This window comes from Schistocerca piceifrons, chromosome 3 (genome assembly GCF_021461385.2).
Source record: "Schistocerca piceifrons isolate TAMUIC-IGC-003096 chromosome 3, iqSchPice1.1, whole genome shotgun sequence".
In the NCBI taxonomy this organism is placed as follows: domain Eukaryota; kingdom Metazoa; phylum Arthropoda; class Insecta; order Orthoptera; family Acrididae; genus Schistocerca; species Schistocerca piceifrons.
The window spans coordinates 458138071-458155749 of record NC_060140.1 but is presented as its reverse complement, the minus strand read 5'-3'; the positions used below and the strand labels follow the sequence as shown (position 1 = coordinate 458155749).

At 43.0% G+C, this 17679-nt stretch overlaps 1 protein-coding gene and 1 non-coding gene across 2 annotated transcripts in view; one reads left to right on the top strand and one right to left on the bottom strand.

The window, feature by feature from the left end:
• The window catches only part of LOC124788741 (cholinesterase-like), a 75263-nt gene that overhangs the window by 32233 nt on the left and 25351 nt on the right, over positions 1-17679 (bottom strand). Inside the window, exon 6 of the mRNA XM_047256023.1 lies at positions 16639-16823. Within this exon, the coding sequence (XP_047111979.1) occupies positions 16639-16823 (185 nt within the window). The remainder of the gene's footprint in view (positions 1-16638; positions 16824-17679) is intronic.
• On the top strand, positions 9519-9591 carry Trnaa-agc. Its single transcript has one exon. It is a non-coding gene; the product is annotated as a tRNA-Ala (tRNA).

Below are 17679 nucleotides of genomic sequence, written 5' to 3'. Positions count from 1 at the left end.
AGATAATCACACAACAGGATGTAACAAAAGATACCATCTGAAGAAAACTAATTCTCGGTGTAATAATAATAACAAAGCAGTTATGATAATATAAGTAGCATACATATATTTTTATCCACGAGTGACGAATTGCAAGTAATCCAACTGAATTAATGTATACAAGTCTCAAATATAATATTGCACCTGACTTAAATCGATTAATGTAAGATGTATTATTGCACAATTAAAGACTGTCACAAAAATGGCTACACTTGGTAGATTGGAACAGTTCAAAATTGCTCTGCAAACTACGCAATTTATTGAAAATGAGAAAATAAACAAAAATCTAGTGAAGATCCCCAAGCCTTAAAACTCATAAATAATAAACTAACAGTTAGACAATTTATAGTACCTAATCAAGACCCACTTTTCCCTACTAGAGAAGATAAGCACATTAGCAAAACTTTCGATCTCGTTAATGAAGATGATATATGTGAGGGTACTAAGGATCCTACCAAGCTAAAATTAGTAAACTAGCTGATGACAGTAATTATTTGTTTTTACCAAAGAAAAAGCTTAGGTATTTGAAAGTGATGAATCTGCTATTACCCATGCTGAAAGCCCAACCTAAATTACATAAACAGGATACCCCTATCTGATCTATTGACAACAACATTGACTGTAAGTCTTATTTACTAAACAAAAAGTGAATAAAATTTTAAAGACAGTATCCTCCAATGAAAATTATTTCCATATTAAAAATAGCCCAGGAGAATTTTAATATTGACATTTTACGATGCAAGGTTTCTATCATTGGACATTAACAACCTCTACACTAACATTCCAGTTAAAGAAACAATAAATATTATTAAACCCAATTTGTTGAAGGATAAGACGGTGAATACTTGAGAACTAGAAGACTTCACTGATTTGCTTGAAAATGTACTAGAATTTAACTGCTTTCCGTTCAACAATAAGGTATATTGCCACAAGGATGGGTTGCCTATGGGCAATTCGCTAAGTGGAATGGTAGCTGATATATTTATGAATCATATTGAATCTTTTTTTTTTCAATGAAAATCCGAAGTAAATTTATTTTTTACACTGACGACATGTAAATACTATACAGAGTGGAAAGGACGAAATAAATAATCTTCTACATAACTTAAGTAAGATGTATGCTATATTACAATTCACAATTGAACACGTACTTAATTTTGGCATTTCTATGACAGGTAGGGACAGAATGATACGACGTATGAAGACATCAAGGAATAATTTCCATTGTACTAGAGGGAGTGTTAGATAGCAAAAACTGTAAAAGAAGACAGAGATTGGAACACACCCAACAAATAATTGAGGATGTAGGGTACAAGTGGTTCTCCGAGATGAGGAGGTTGGCATAAGGATAGAATTCGTGGTGTGCCACAGGAGTTTATGTCCTCTTACGTTTGTGTTTTTTTTTCTTTAATAACTTTAGCTCTTAATTAATAACTGTATCATGAAGTGTTTCTCAGACCTCACATCACACAGCCACCACTACCATACCATTTCGCCCTTATTTCCAGTCCATCTTCCCACCAGTTCGTATGTCAACGTTTCTATTACTCAGTTACACTACTAAGACTTCTCAGCTTTTTCAAATGGCTCTGAGCACTATGGGACTTAACATCTGAGGTCGTCAGTCCCCTATAACTAGAACTACTTAAACCTAACTAACCTAAGGACATCACACACATCCATGCCCGAGGCAGGATTCGAACCTGCGACCGTAGCGGCCGCGCGGTTCCAGTCTGAAGCGCCTAGAACCGTCAGCTTTTTCCATTGACGCTTTTCTCGTGAGTTTATATATACAAAAATATTCAAAACATTTTCTCTCTCAGGTAACAATTTACATGTGGTCTCCTGTAAATCATAAAATTTGCGCAAGCACAGTTACATTATAGTTTTATGTGCTAATTACAAAAAATTATATATTTTAATCTACAAGATTCATCTCTGGTGGGCAGTTATTTTAGTTCTGTGTCAATTATGACGCGTAAAACCTCCTACCGACGGCTAGAGCTAGTCAAAATCAATAGCTGTGCTGTTTTATTCAGGAATAACCTACAAGTGAGTATTCCGTTACGTGTGCCTATTACATTAGCATACGCTCTACCGCAGATACATTCAGGTATGTTGCCTTGGCCGTAGTTAGCCCTGGCATCTGTTCACAAGCGTTTTGCACCACTAACTTTACTTTCAGATGCAAAAGTGATTCACTGATACAAGATTTGCCACAAGCGAGGCATCCTACAGTTGACACCCACAACCTAGATGGTTCTCCACGTAAGCTAGCCATTAGACAATGCAGTAATTGTTTCCCATGGGGCCTGGGAACTAGTCATCCTACTATCCTGACATTTCCACGCATAGCATTTGAGGGTTAGGATGATGTTCCAACACTCGACACCCACGTACCACCCAACTGGAGTCATTTTTGCTTGTGAAGCTTCCCGTTGTCTGTGTCTTCCAGAGGGGAAAGGTTTTGGAGTTCTATTACAAACCATGCAGATCAGAGAAGACAGATCTAGAGATGGCTACCAACAAGAGTGCGTACCTGGGTTGATCACAACGTCACTGTAATTGCCGCGGCAGCTCCGACATTGTTGGCCCTGACGCACAATATAATACAAGAACTGAACAACGTTTATCATCAACTTACTGCCAACTATGCGAAGTACTTTGGATATTCGCAAACTTCAGCTCTCTGCAAGGCGTCTGGTATCTGGCTGGCTGGATCACAAATAACTCACAACACCTCTACTAGGACTTGAGCCACACTCGCGACAAATTTTAATGATTTCATAAAAGCTATCATACGATCTATAGAAAGGAAATGTGTCGTTTTACGCTCTTTACTTCATCATAAAACTGACTGTTGCAAACAGTTTATTTTATAAAATTATGAATGGGTCTGTGATATAAACTCTTTGAAACGTTAAGTTACGGAGATCTCCACTGAGATTATGTCTTTATTTGCAAATTGTAAGCTACTGCACAGTTTTCAGGCTTTTTAAAGCGCATTCCCAGCGTCAGTACACTCGGGTTCTGCAACGAAACAATTCTCTGCTCACCTTTGTGAGGAACGTTTTGTGAGACACACTCCAGACGTCTGTGAGGTATCGCTACAAAACCATTGTATTGCTAAACATTTGTATCATCCGTTTTGAAGAGCTTTTTTGGAGTATATTTCATCTACTTCCGTGTCAGCGACGCATTTTCAGAATCTTTCATCTAAGGGAATGGCGTTCCTCAAAGTAGTATATCAGGCTTTCTCCAAAACAGCCGTGAACAATATTTCAGCCATTCTGTCTCGTTCTGTTGAGAGTTTGTAAGCAGCTTCTCAGCTTTCTGTTTTTTTGTAGTCTTAAAACCCTGTTAATTTTTGCTGTGCTTAACGGACTGGGCCGTTACACAGTCATGCGCGTTTATACTAATCCTTAAAAAACTGTTTTACATGACCGTTGCACCTTTTACATGACTATTGCGCCTGATCTCAGTCACGAATAAATTACGAATACATGGTCATCACACCCAAGTTGTTATTTTGTTTATAATTGCTGAATATTTTGAACTGAGCCAGCTGACGTACCTGTAGAGCTTACATGAATCTTGCAGCATTTGTTAGGTACTGAACTGAGTGAAACAATTTTATAACGCATCGGAAAGATATTTTTTCTCATCACACTATACCGTGTACCACAGAGGGGACTGCGGTGCCATTGCGAGATTTCGTGAAGATGAAATCATCAAAACGATCGCTGTGCATGATGTTTGGCCAGAAAATTGTTGTTTCTAGTCTTGTAAAGTCATCGTTAGTAATAGAAATTAGTGAATATACGGAGAATGGACAGAAAATGCACATACTTTTCTCAGACGGGTGTCAATATGCAAATCAGTATAAGAGAAAATTGTACATGAAAGTCCACCTGCTCAGCTGAGTGGAAACGCGTTGCCTACTATGCGGCGGTCCTGGGTTCGATTCCAGACCACGTTGGAGATCTTCTCCCCTCGTGGACTGGGTGTTGTGTTGCCCTCATCATCATCCACCATCACCGACACGGAAGTCGCCCAAAGAGACGTCACATTAAATAAGACTTGCACCTCGGCGGCCGAACTTCCTCGGGTGGGGCTTCCCGGCCAACAATGGCACACGATCATATTTTGTAGATGAAAAGCAAATTGGACGACCTTCAAAAGCAATCGAATAATACCCTGAATCTGTTCATGTTGTGATTAGAGAAATGGCAGTTTTCACAGCTGAGGTGATTATTATCGCATGTAGCAAATATGTACGAGGCATACACACAAAAAGCTGGTCCCGCTGTCTGACTACAATGTGTAGAGTGGATGTATATATGTAACAGTGCGTATGGTAGCATTGTGTTTATGAACTGAAAATATTATATGCAAACCTTTCGATGTAATTCATACTAATATTATAAACGGAAAAATAAGTCTGTCCGCTACTTTTTCACGAGTAAACCGCTTAATCGATTTTGAAGAAATTTGGTTTGGATATTACTTGAATGCCAAGGAAGGACATAGGCTACACTGGAAAGGGTATAGTACAAGATATTTATCTGAGGAATATTACGCGAATTATGGAAAAATATTTAGTGTTTGGAATACTTATTTAGTCTGGTGTGGGCTTGAGCTGTTTTTTCGGTCAGAGGGTCTCGGGAAAACACAAGAAGGGCTTCATTCACAAATGGTGAAGACTGAACACGGGAAGAATGTAGATACAGGAACCATTGGTATAACAGTGGTAAATTGTCGTAGCTGTGTTAGGAAAGTACCAGAGCTCCAAGCGCTAATGGAAAGCACTGATGCTCAAATCGTTACAGGCACTGAAAGCCGGCTAAAGCCAGATATAAGTTCAGCCGAAATTTTTGCGAAGAACCTAACGGTGTTCCGAAAGGATAGGCTAAACACGGTTGGCGGTGGCGTGTTTGTTGCTGTCAGAAGTAGTTTAACTTGTCGTGAAATTGGGTAGACACTTCCTGTGAGTTAGTATGGGAAGAGGTCATTGTTGGCAACCGGAATAAAATAATAATTGGCCTTTTACCGACCTCCCAATCCAGATGATACAGTTGCTGAAAGGTCCAAAGAAAACTTGACTTTGATCTCAAACACGTACCCGATTCATACGATAATAGTTGGTGGTGACTTTAATTTACCCTCTATATGTTGGCGAAAATACATGTTTAATTCCGGAGGTACGCTAAAATATCATCTGAAATTGTGCTAAAGGCATTCTCTGAAAATTATTTCGAGCAGTTAGTTCATGAACCCGCGCGAATAGTAAACGGTTGTGAAAACACACTTGACCTGTTAGCAACAAATAATCCTGAGTACACAACGAGCATCAAAACCGATTCAGGGATTAGTGAACACAGGGTTGTCGTAGCGAGACTGAATATTGTAATCCCCAAATCCTCGACATATAAGCGAGAAATGTACTTATTCAAAAAACAGATAAAAATTCACTTGAAGCCTTCCTGAGAGACAGTCTCCACTCATTCCAAATTAATAATATAAGTGTAGACCAGATGTGGCTTAAATTCAAAGAAATAGAATCGGCAGCAATTGAGAGATTTATTCCAAATAAATTAACAAACGACGGAGCTGAACCTCCTTGGCACACAAAACGGGTTAGCACACTGTTGCAAGAACAACGAAACAAACATGCCAAATTTAAACAGACGCAAAATCCCCAAGATTGGCTATCTTTTACAGAAGCTCGAAATTTAGCGCGGACTTCAATGCGAGATACTTATAACAGTTTCCAAAACGAAACTTTGTCTCGAAACCTGGCAGAAAGTCCAAAGAGATTCTGGTTGTATGTGAAATATGTTAGCGGCAAGAAACAATCAATGCCTTCTCTGCGCGATAGCAATGGAGATACTATCGACGACAGTACTGCCAAAGCAGAATTACTAAACACAGCCTTCCGAAATGCCTTCACAAAATATGACGAACTAAGTATTCCAGAATTCGAATCGAGAACAGCTGCCCACACGAGTAACGTAGAAGTAAATATCCTCGGAGTAGGATAAATCACTTCATTAAAACAAGTCTTCTGGTCCACACTGTATACCAGTTAGGTTTCTTTTGGAGTATGCTGATGCATTAGCTCCATACTTAAGAATCATATAAAACCGTTCGCTCGACGAAAGATCCGTACCCAAAGACTGGAAAGTTGCACAGATCACACCAATATTCAAGAAAGGTAGTACGAGTATTCCACTAAATTACAGGCGCATATCATTAACATCGACATGCAGCAGGATTTTGGAACATATTGTGTTCGAACATTATGAATTACCTCGAAGAAAACGGTCTATTGACACACAGTCAAAGTGGGTTTAGAAAACATCGTTCCTGTGAAACACAACTAGCTATTTATTCACATGAAGTGTTGTGTGCTATTGACAAGGGATTTCAGATCGATTCCGTATTTCTGGATTTACGGAAGGCTTTTGACAAGGTACCACGCCAGCGGCTCGTAGTGAAATTGCGTGCTTATGGAATATCGTCTCAGTTATGTGAGTGGATTTGTGATTTCCTGTCAGAGGTTACAGTTTGTAGTAACTGACGAAAAGTCATCGAGTAAAACAGAAGTGATTTCTGGCGTTCCCCAAGGTAGTGTTATAGGCCCGTTGCTGTTCCTTATCTATATAAACGATTTGGGAGACAATTCGTGCAGCCGGTCTTCTGTTGTTTGCAGATGACGCTGTCGTTTATCGACTAATAAAGTCATCAGAAGATCAAAACAAACTGCAAAACGATTTAGAAAAGTTATCTGAATGGTGCGAAAAGTGGCAGTTGACCGTTAATAACGAAAAGTGTGAAGTCATCCACATGACTGCTAAAAGGAACTGGTTAAACTTCAGTTACACGATAAATCAGTCTAATCTAAAAGCCGTAAATTCAACTAAATACCTAGGTATTACAATTACGAACAACTTAATATGAAATTTGGAAGGAACACAAAGAAAATTTTGTGGGGAAGGCTAACCAAAGACTGCGTTTTATAGGCAGGACACTTAGAAAATGTAACAGACTTACTAAGGAGACTGTCTACACTACGCTTGTCCGTCCTCTTTTAGAATACTGCTGCGCGGTGTGGGATCCTTACCAGATAGGACTCGCGGAGCACATAGAAAAAGTTCAAAGAAAGGCATCAAGTTTTGTATTATCGCGAGATATCGGAGAGAGTGTCACAGAAATGATACAGGATTTGGTATGGACATCATTAAAAAAAGGCGTTTTTCGTTGCGACGGAATCTCCTCATGAAATTCCAATCACCAGTTTTCTCTTCCGAATGCGAAAATATTTTGTTGACACCGACCTACATAGGGAGGAACGATCACCGCTATAAAATAAGGGAAATCAGAGCTCGCACGGAAAGATATAGGCGTTCATTCTTTCCGCACACTACGCGAAATTGGAATAATAGAGAATTGTGAAGGTGGTTCGATGAACCCTCTGCCAGGTACTTAAATGTGATTTGCAGAGTATCCATGTAGATGTAGAGTGTGTTTAGATGTAGTCTTCACTTTTGATCTTGATCATATTTCTGAAAATGCTTTTGTTGTTTGGTTTTTTCTACATAATACAGTTCAACGGAATTAATACAATGCCTATGCAATCCTTTACTTGTTTGATTCATATTACACACTATAATATCAGTTCCAATATTATAAAAACGGAAGTAAATCTGTCACGTTTTCACGACTAAACGGCGAAATCGATTTTGATGAAATTACAGCTGGAATCTGCGTTGGCTACCGTCGACATGCTTCTAGCTAATGCTCGAAGCTGCAGGGACGTTGGGGCGCCAGTGACGAGACCTGCGACACCTTTGGTGCGACTGGAATCCCCTGGTGACCCGGACGTCGCAGCGGCTTCCGATACGCAACATTTGACCGGTCCTTCCTCACTCCAAAGTGGGTGGCAGACAGTAGTGGGTTCGCGTGTCACTGGGCGGAAGGCGGAAGAGGGAGCAGTATCGGTGCTTCCCAGTGCTGATGATAACTCCGAGCCAGCACTGGATACCTCTCCTGTTAGGCCAGCGGTCGATTTTCCTGTCCAGTCCGGACAAGTACAGAGGGAGGGTATGCTAGTCATTGGGAGCTCCAATGTTAGGAGGGTGATGGAGCCCCTCACGGAAATTGTAGGCAAGGCGGGAAACAATTCCAGTGTGCATTCGGTATGTTTGCCGGGAAGTTTCATCCGTGATGTGGAGGAGGCCCTGCCGGCGGCTATCGAGTGCACTGGGTGCAACCGGCTGCGTGTAGTGGCACATGTCGGCCCGAATGACGCCTGCCGCTTGGGTTCTGAGGCCATCCTCGGCGCCTTTCGGCGGCTGGCTGATTTGGTGAAGGCAACCAGCAACGCACACGAGGTGCAGACTAAGCTGTCTATTTGTAGCATCGTACCCGGGGTTGATGGTGGTCCTCTGGTTTGGAGCAGAGTGGAAGGTCTAAACCAGAGGTTCAGACGGCTCTGCAACGGTATAGGATGCGAGTTTCTCGACCTCTGCTATCGGGTGCAGAATTGTAGGGTTTCGCTTCATAGGTAAGGCGTGCACTACACGCAGGAAGCGGCTACTAGTGTAGCGGAATAGGTGTGGCGTGCACATGGGGCTTTTTTAGGTTCGAGAACCCCTCTCTTGGGAGCAAAGATGATTTGCCTGTTAAATCAGCCAAAGCGACCTCAGAGAATCTTGGTCCTCGCAGATCAGAGATAGAAAACAATGTGATTTTAGTAAACTGCAGGAACATCCAAGGAAAGATCCCAAAATTAGTATCGCTTACTGAACGTTATAATGCACAGATAGTATTAGGAAAAGAAATCTGGTTGAAGCCAGACGTCAAAGAACGAAAACCTAAGTCCAGACCGGAATGTTTATTGTAAGGAGAGGTTAGTCGCCAATGGTGGCGGCGTGTTTATTGCAGTAAAAGAATTCGATAAAATCTAGCGAGGTTAACACGCATTTCGAATGTGAATTAATCTGGGTGAAATTGAGTATCAAAGAAAGGTCAAAAATGGTAATCGGATGCGTTTATAGACCACCTGCGTCAGGATCTGTAGTTACAGAGCGCTTCAGACAGAACTTGCAGAATATCATTAGTAATTTTCCTGATCATGCCGTTGTAATAGGAGGTGACTTCAACTTGCCAGGTACAAATTGGAAGATTTATGCCATCAAAATTGGTGCCAGAATAGGGAATCGTGTGACATTGTTTTTAGGGATGGGAAAGATCTACCATGCTATAGCCGCGTTAGAAAGCGCTACGTAAACAAAGAACACTTCATCTCAAGTTCAAGAGAAGTAAAATCCTAGCTGACAAACAAAAGCTGAACGAAGCTAAAATGAGAGTAAGGAGAGCAATGAGAGAAGCTTATATCTTATAATTAAATGTAAGGGAAGTTTGTGTTGTGGAGGGCACTCAACCTGGGTAGTTCGTGCAGCAGTGTTAACGAAAGTGTTGTGGTGGTGTAATGGTTAGCATTTCTGCCTAGCAAGCAAGAAGACTCGGGTTCGAGTCCCGGCCGCAGCACAAATTTCAATTCGTTTCTTCTGCTTCGGTCATTATCGTAGAACGAGAAAAGTGTTCAATGATTCTGAAAGTAAGACGCTGTCAAACGATCTCAGTAAAACGCGAAGAGATTTTGGTCGTATGTAAAGTCAGTAAATGGTTCAAAATCATCTATTCATTCTCTCAGGCGACCACACAGGCACGGAAACGGAAGATAACAGAGAGAAGGCCGAAATACTGAATTCGGCCTTCCGAAGTTGTTTCACCGTGGAAGAACGTAACACTGTCCCTCCTTTAAATCGTCGTGCGAACGTCGAAATGGCAGATATTGAGATAATCGATCGCGGAATTGAAAACCAGCTACAGTTGCTTAGTAGTGGAAAGGTTTCAGGACCAGATGATTTACCTATAAGATTCTATAAAAATTGTGTGAAAGAACTTGCTCCCCTTCTATCAGTAATTTATCGTAGATCGCTTGAGCAACGAAAGGTACCTAACGACTGGAAAAAAGCACACGTCATTCCCGTTTCTAAGAAAGGCCGTAACGCATATGCACACAATTATAAACCTATATCGTTGACGTCAATCTGTTGTAGAAGTGTGGAACATGTTTTATGCTCTATGACGTCCTTGGAAAATGAACGACACCTTTGCGGAAATCAACATGGGTTCCGCAAACAGAGATCCTGCGAAATTCAGCTCGCTCTGTTCCTCCATGACATCCACAGCGCAGTGGACAACGGAGTTCAGATTGATGCCGTGTTCCTTGCTTTCAGTGAGACATTTGCCACCATCCCCCATTGCTGTTTAATGAAAAAAATACTAGCTGACGAGGTATCGGAGCAAACCTGCAACTGGATTCAAGATTTTATTGCAGGTGGAACTCAACACGTCACTCTTGACGGAACTAAATCGACAGATGTTAAAGTTGTGGTGTCACCGCCAGACACCACACTTGCTAGGTGGTAGCCTTTAAATCGGCCGCGGTCCGTTAGTATACGTCGGACCCGCGTGTCGCCACTATCAGTGATTGCAGACCGAGCGCCGCCACACGGCAGGTCTAGAGAGTCTTCCTAGCACTCGCCCCAGTTGTTCAGCCGACTTTGCTAGCGATGGTTCACTGACAAATTACGCTCTCATTTGCCGAGACGATAGTTAGCATAACCTTCAGCTACGTCATTTGCTACGACCTAGCAAGGCGCCATTACCAGTCACTATTGATGCTATAAAACATGTACCGTCAAGAGCGATGTTCACCAATTATGGATTAAAGTTAAGTATTCCAGAAGCTCCGCACTTTTTTTACTAGACTCAACTCCTTTAACTGTTCGAGACCTCAGGCCAGCCTGCGTGAGCTTAAACGCGTGCCTTTCGGCTTCCTCCTAGTGGCTTGGCTGTCTTGCCAGTCCACAACAAAAGTAATATCCGGAGTACCACAGGGAAGCGTGATAGCACCGTTGCTGTTTACAGGATATATAAGTGATCTAGTAGAAAGCGTCTCACGCTCTTTAAGACTATTCGCAGATGTTGCAGTTGTTTACATCAAATTAGCAACGCCAGAAGATAGCAAGAATTTGCAGAACGACGTGCAGAGAATTGAGGAATGGTGCAGACTCTGACAGTTGACCTGACCCTGAACGTAAATAAATGTAACATGTTGCGCGTTCATAGGAAAAGAAATCCACTACTGTACAGCTACACTATTGATGACAAACAGCTGGAGACAGCGTCTGCCGTAAAATATCTAGGCGTAACTATCCAGAGCGACCTTAACTGGAATGACCACATAAAACAGATAGTAGGAAAAGCAGACACCAGACTCAGATTAATCGGAAGAATCTTAAGGAAATGTATCTCATCCAAGAAAGAAGTTGCTTATAAGGCGCTTGTTCGCCCGATTCTTTAGTATTGTTCATCTATCTGGGATCCCTATCAGGTAGGACTGACAGAGGAGATAGAGAAGATCCAACGAAGAGCGGCGCGTTTCTTCACGGGATCGTTTAGCTGGCGAGAGAGCGTTACGGAGATGCTAAACAAATTCCATTGGCAGACGCTACAAGAGAGGTTTAGTGCATCACGGAGAGATTTGCTATTGAAATTTCGGGACAGCATTTTTCAGGAGGAGTCAGACAACATATTACTCCCCCCCCCCCCCCCCCCACACACACACACACACACACACATACAAATCGCGTATTGACCACGAGAAGAAAATTCGAGGAACTAGAGCCAATACAGAGGCTTACCAACAATCATTCTTCCCACGCACTATTCGTGAGTGGAACAGGGTTGGAGAGATCAGATAGTAGTACCGAAAGTCCCCCCGGCACACACCATTATGTGGCTTGCGGAGTATGATGTAGATTAATATGAAATGTGGTATGAGTATGGCTTGAGCCCCGAGGAATAAAATAGGCTATTTCGAAAATTCGTTTTAACTTTTTGAGAACTTACTATTTGTAAACATGGTATACGTGAGCGGGATGCAGACGACGCTTCCGTGGAGGTCGGTGACTCTGAGTGCTTATAGATTATTCCTTGACAGTACGAATCCCATGTTTACTCGTGCGCGTGTTTTCTGGAATTTTAAAAAGAATTAATACACTCTGGCGAAGCCGGACAGTTTTTACGGCGAAATATTCTAGAGATATGCCAATAAAATTCTCCGGTAATCCCGAGAACGGTGTTTAAAACTATTACAGCGGGAAAGCCTCAAGAAACATATTAGGACCTATTAATGTTGCTTATTTAACGGTATCCGTCGCAAAAGTAAGTCTGATTCAGCACATAATTCTTAGAGAGCTCGACCTGCGGAAGTTACTCGAACACAACAGATCTCGTATCACTCTCAGATCCACCGGACCTTAGCGGAGAACATCATGCGGTCTTAAGAGTTGGAGAGACATCAGGAAAGTCTCAAGACCATCGCATTTTAGATGCTGTGTGTTACGCGCCTCCTGTAGCTTCTGAGACACCTGAAGACTCACAGCCGGCCGGGGTGGCCGAGCGGTTCTAGGCGCTACAGTCCGGAACCGCGCGACCGCTACGGTCGCAGGTTCGAATCCTGCCTCGGTCATGGATGTGTGTGATGTCCTTAGGTTAGTTAGGTTTAAGTAGTTCTATGTTCTGGGGGACTGATGACCTCAGAAGTTAAGTCCCATAGTGCTCAGAGCCCTTTGAGCCAAGACTCACACCGACACCGTCATTTAAATGCTGTACGAAAGACGGAGTCACGTCGTGCCTTCGCATGTACTCGTAGAACGTAGGAGGCTTTCAGTGAGACTGCACTTCATTGTGATCCATTAATTCACTACGTTCATCATCGATAAGCCATCTGAGGGAGAATGAATAAAAAATGTGGGCACTGTGATGCATTGAAATGCAAGGAAGAAGCGGTTAGTTAGTGCTGCTCTGGTGGCAAAATCTCACTTCGATTACTAGCTGAAAAAAAGGAACCCTTACAAACTCAGGATAACAAAATTATTGATGTGCAATGGGTACAGCTAGTATTCAACATATATTTGAAAAAAAAGATGGTATAGAATTGTGTCTGTTTATCTGTTTTTTAAGGATACCTGTAATGGCAGTTCTTGTAAGAACTGATAGTCATTGTCAGTCTGACCAATATATGGCATGCCACAACAGCAAGGAATACGAGCGACAGCGCCCTAAGCAAGCCAGAACGCTAATGGAACTTAAAAGGGCCCTAACCTTAGATGGAGGTCATAAAAAACATTTCTCACCATATTTCCGCAAAATATGACCAGTCTTAGAGATGCCCCTGCGTACGGCAGAATGGCCGTAGACCTTGGTACCAACTCGCTAGTATCATCACTCACCCGGTGCACTGTTGGTCGATAGCGCAGCGCTAGTCTGATCTGTCTTTCACTTTATCCATTCTGATAGAAGATGACCTCAGTATGGGGTAACTCGGCTGACAATCTTTCAGGATCTGCAATGACGCGGGCCATGTGAACCGAGGTATGAAGTACCCCTTCACGCCGAGCCGCGTGGTGACAATAATCAGACTGTAGATATAAGTGAGTGTGTAGGCTTCCTATAAACAGCATCTTCCAACGTAGCATCAATCTTCCTCCATACCAAAACATCAAGGATGGAAAGGCAGTCATCCATTTCCATTTCCATCGTGAAACGAATATTCGGGCGGATTGAATTTGGGTCTTCTAAAAAGTCGTTCAGATTATCACTGCCATAAGACAACACAACAAATGTATCGTACACAAACGTCTGAAAGCCGCCGACTCCAAAACATGTTCCCTGACGTCTTTCAACAAATTTGCAATAACAGGTGACAACGGGCTTCCCTTCGGATCTCCACTTGTTTACTCATAAAATGGTTCAAATGGCTCTGAGCACTATGGGACTTAACATCTTAGGTCATCAGTCCCCTAGAACTTAGAACTACTTAAACCTAACTAACCTAAGGACATCACACACATCCATGCCCGAGGCAGGATTCAAACCTGCGACCGTAGCGGTCGCGCGGTTCCACACTGAAGCGCCTAGAACCGCTCGGTCAGACCAGCCGGCGTTTACTCATAGTACTAGTCATTGAACAAAAAGTAAATGGAAGTCACCACGTGTCGAAACTGGTTCGTTACTTCAAATCTAACCTCAATTAACCGTAACGAAGGAGACAGTGACACACGATTGAAGATAGAGACCACATCAAAACTAACTGTAATATAATGCAGATCGACGTGAGAAATCATCCTAGTTCTTAATGTGATACTCGTACCGACCAACTAGCGGGCTCAAAGGAGTAACAAGGTGTTTTTCTACACGATATGTCGGAGCACCAATGTTACTCACAGAGAAATCCTCCCTTTGTGGATCTCCGGAAGGCCCTATAGCGCAGGGGGAGCAGCACAGTAAGGATTAAGACTCTTGACAGTCTCCTGCACAAGGAACTTTTCTTCAGGAGGCTGTTAATTTCTTCTCACCAGGATTTGTGGTGTCAGCACCGATCTTCCGATACGCTGAATCATTTAGTACACACTGCGTCTTTTGAACGTTATCCTGTTTCTCCAGAACAACTGTAGTATCGTCCTTGTCCGCAGGTAAAATAGCAGTATCCAGATCAACATTAAATGAACGTAAAGCAGTCCTATCTGCTGCTGTTGTATTACCCTTGGGTGGATGTGCCTTTGTGAACAGTTGACAGGGCCGCGTGGGGTAGCCGCGTCTTGTCACGGACCGCGCGGCTGTCCCCATCGGAGGTTCGAGTCCTCCCACGGGCATGAGTGTGTGTGTGTGTGTTGTCCTTAGCGTAAGTTAGTGTAAGTTATATTAAGTAGTGCGTAAGCTTAGGGACCGATGACCTCAGCAGTTTGGTCCCATAAGACCTTACCACAAATTTTCAAATTTCAACAGTCGACATGCCTCGGGCCTAGCCTCCTCTGCAACCACTGAATGTATTTAAAAACGCCCTGTTCAATATAACTAAGAAAATCAACCACTGGGAAACGCTTGGGCGTCGGTGCAAAATATTAAATCTCTCCCTTTCACTGTCGATAACTTCTGTCGTCGGTCATCTGTGTGATGGCGCTAGTGTTTACTCTGTGTGAGCTTGTGTGTATGTGTGTGTGCGTGTGTGTGTGTGTGTGTGTGTGTGTGTGTGTGTGTGTGTGTGTGTGTGTCATCTTTCCGGATTTTCTCTGCAAACCGAGATTTTAAATTCACTTGCACATCGCTTACTTGCTGTATTTTTGCCTCAAAAATGACAGCGTGGTCACCTGTCGAAATATCGGTGGTTGTCGATGACATCGCATGGCCGCTTACCCATAGGTCATTTTGGAACGGTACAGTAGTTTCCGCTCTATAAGCAGCAGGTTTCGCTGCTCGCTCGCACCGGGAAGTAGAAACAGAGGCGGCTCCGCAGCCAATTTTATTACACGATGCAGCCGGCCGCGGGTGCAACAGAACCCATTTGGGCGGGTGGAAAGAAATGTGTCAGGCTTCATAATACGTATTTATATGTGTCGTGTATTATGCGTTTCTTGTACGTGGATGTGAATCTGCACATGAACTTTCCTAATCCTCCTCACACCTTTCCGTAAAGCGTGGCCAAATCTTTGTTGGGAAGTAGTTCTGTAGTATAGTAGTGTCAACCTTACTCCCGGCTAGGGGATCAGAGAGACAGCACAGGCAGGTAAAAGTCAAAGACTTTCCAGTGTCACAAGATATGGGGTGGAGAGGTTGGTCACGGCCAAGTGGTTCGACCACCCCCTCTACCGGGGCCCAGGAAGACCTCCGAGTGCCCGCCATATTCGGAGGAGTGTTACAGAAGACGGGTAAGTGAGCAGACGTACCCTCAGTGCGTCTGTCTCAATGTTCACGCATGGAAGAGAGGTATTTGAATATTTGTACTAACTCGTTTATTTCCAGTTTCGGATTGTGTAAGGTAATGAATGTGTTCGTTTAATTCTGGAAATTTGACAACCTGTGTTAAAGTATCTGGTCCCCAGTTTGCCCGTTATCCTCCTCACATAGTGAATGTCCTATGTAAAATATTGGGAGACTTTGAAGGTATACATTTGGCCAACGCAATTCCGTCTTACCCGTAGAAATGTGCGTGCAGATTAGAATATAATACACCCGAGCTACAAGTTGTAAAATTATGTGTGGGTCCTCCAGCCCCTTGCCTAGTATCGTACAGAAAGGACACGCTCTCTAGGTAGCGCTCTCAAGCTCCTCTCCCCAGTTATCCGTTGCGCAATTTTGATTCAGGGCTTGACGACATCAGCTTTCATCTGGCGTCCCTAGGCAAGGAGGTAAGACGGTAAACTTTCAATTTGAACTTTGTCTACGCTGGCAGAAACTCAGGTCTCACATTTAACTTTAATTTTATTTTGTACTGATATGTTTTCCTGCAATTTATGTAACGACAAGGCCTTATTCTAAAACTGTAAGCTGCTTTCCTTTGTGCGTAGTAGTTACCACAATGTACCCGTAGCCACTGGGCAGCAAACTCGTACATGATGGGAAATAAATAAGTATTTAGTTTATAAGTATGTATGCACTAAGTGTAGTTGCTGATTTACTTACAGCCACAAGCTCGTCAGCATCGGATTTCGCAGATATACTGTCGTTGCCGAAGTAGAACTCCCTAAGTTTAAGAGCTGCCTCCTCTTGCTGCTCTGGTGTTGGTAAGTGCAAGTTTGGGCCCACCGACTCCACAAACGTGTTGTTCAGATTGCTGATTTTGTCTTCGTCGTTCACTAAATTGTAACCTGTACACGAATGTCAGGTAAAGACACAGGTAACAGCCATTATGATTGAATATACAACAGTACATAATTAGTCTTAACCCTTTCGTAGCTGATGGGATAAATCTGTCCCACTAAAGTAATACGTAGTTTGGAGCTTTGGGACGTCTATGTCTGCCTAGTGATAGGATGTAGCTAGATGTTTTCGGAACATGGAGAAAAATACACTCATCAAAAATACTTTTGCATCACCTCGGTTCTGAGAGTTCCGGAACCTGTACCGGAAATTACAATACAAATCAAACATCATTTCCACCCTTTTTATTGCTCATGAAAGCCACATATTGTATGTTGTACCACCATGCAGCTAGAACTTCATAGGTGGTGGTCCAGATTTCTGTACACACCGGTACCTCTAATACTCAGTACCATGTCCTCTTGCATTGATGCATGCCTGTATTCGTCGTGGCATACTATCCACAAGTTCATCAAGGCACTGTTGGTCCACATTGTCCCACTCCTCAACGGCGATTCGGCGTAGGTCCCTAAGAGTGGTTGGTGCGTCTCGTCGCCCATAAACAGCCCTTTTCAATCTATCCCAGGCATGTTCGATACGGTTCATGTCTGGAGAACATGCTGCCCACTCTAGTCGAGTAGTGTCGTTATCCTGAAGGAAGTCATTCGCAAGAAGTGCATGATGGGGCCGGCCAAAGTGGCCGTGCGGTTCTAAGCGCTGCAGTCTGGAACCGCGAGGCCGCTACGGTAGCAGTTTCGAATCCTGCCTCGGGCATGGATGTGTGTGATGTCCTTGGGTTAGTTAGCTTTAACTAGTTCTAAGTTCTAGGGGACTAATGACCGCCAGCCGGAGCGGCCGAGTGGT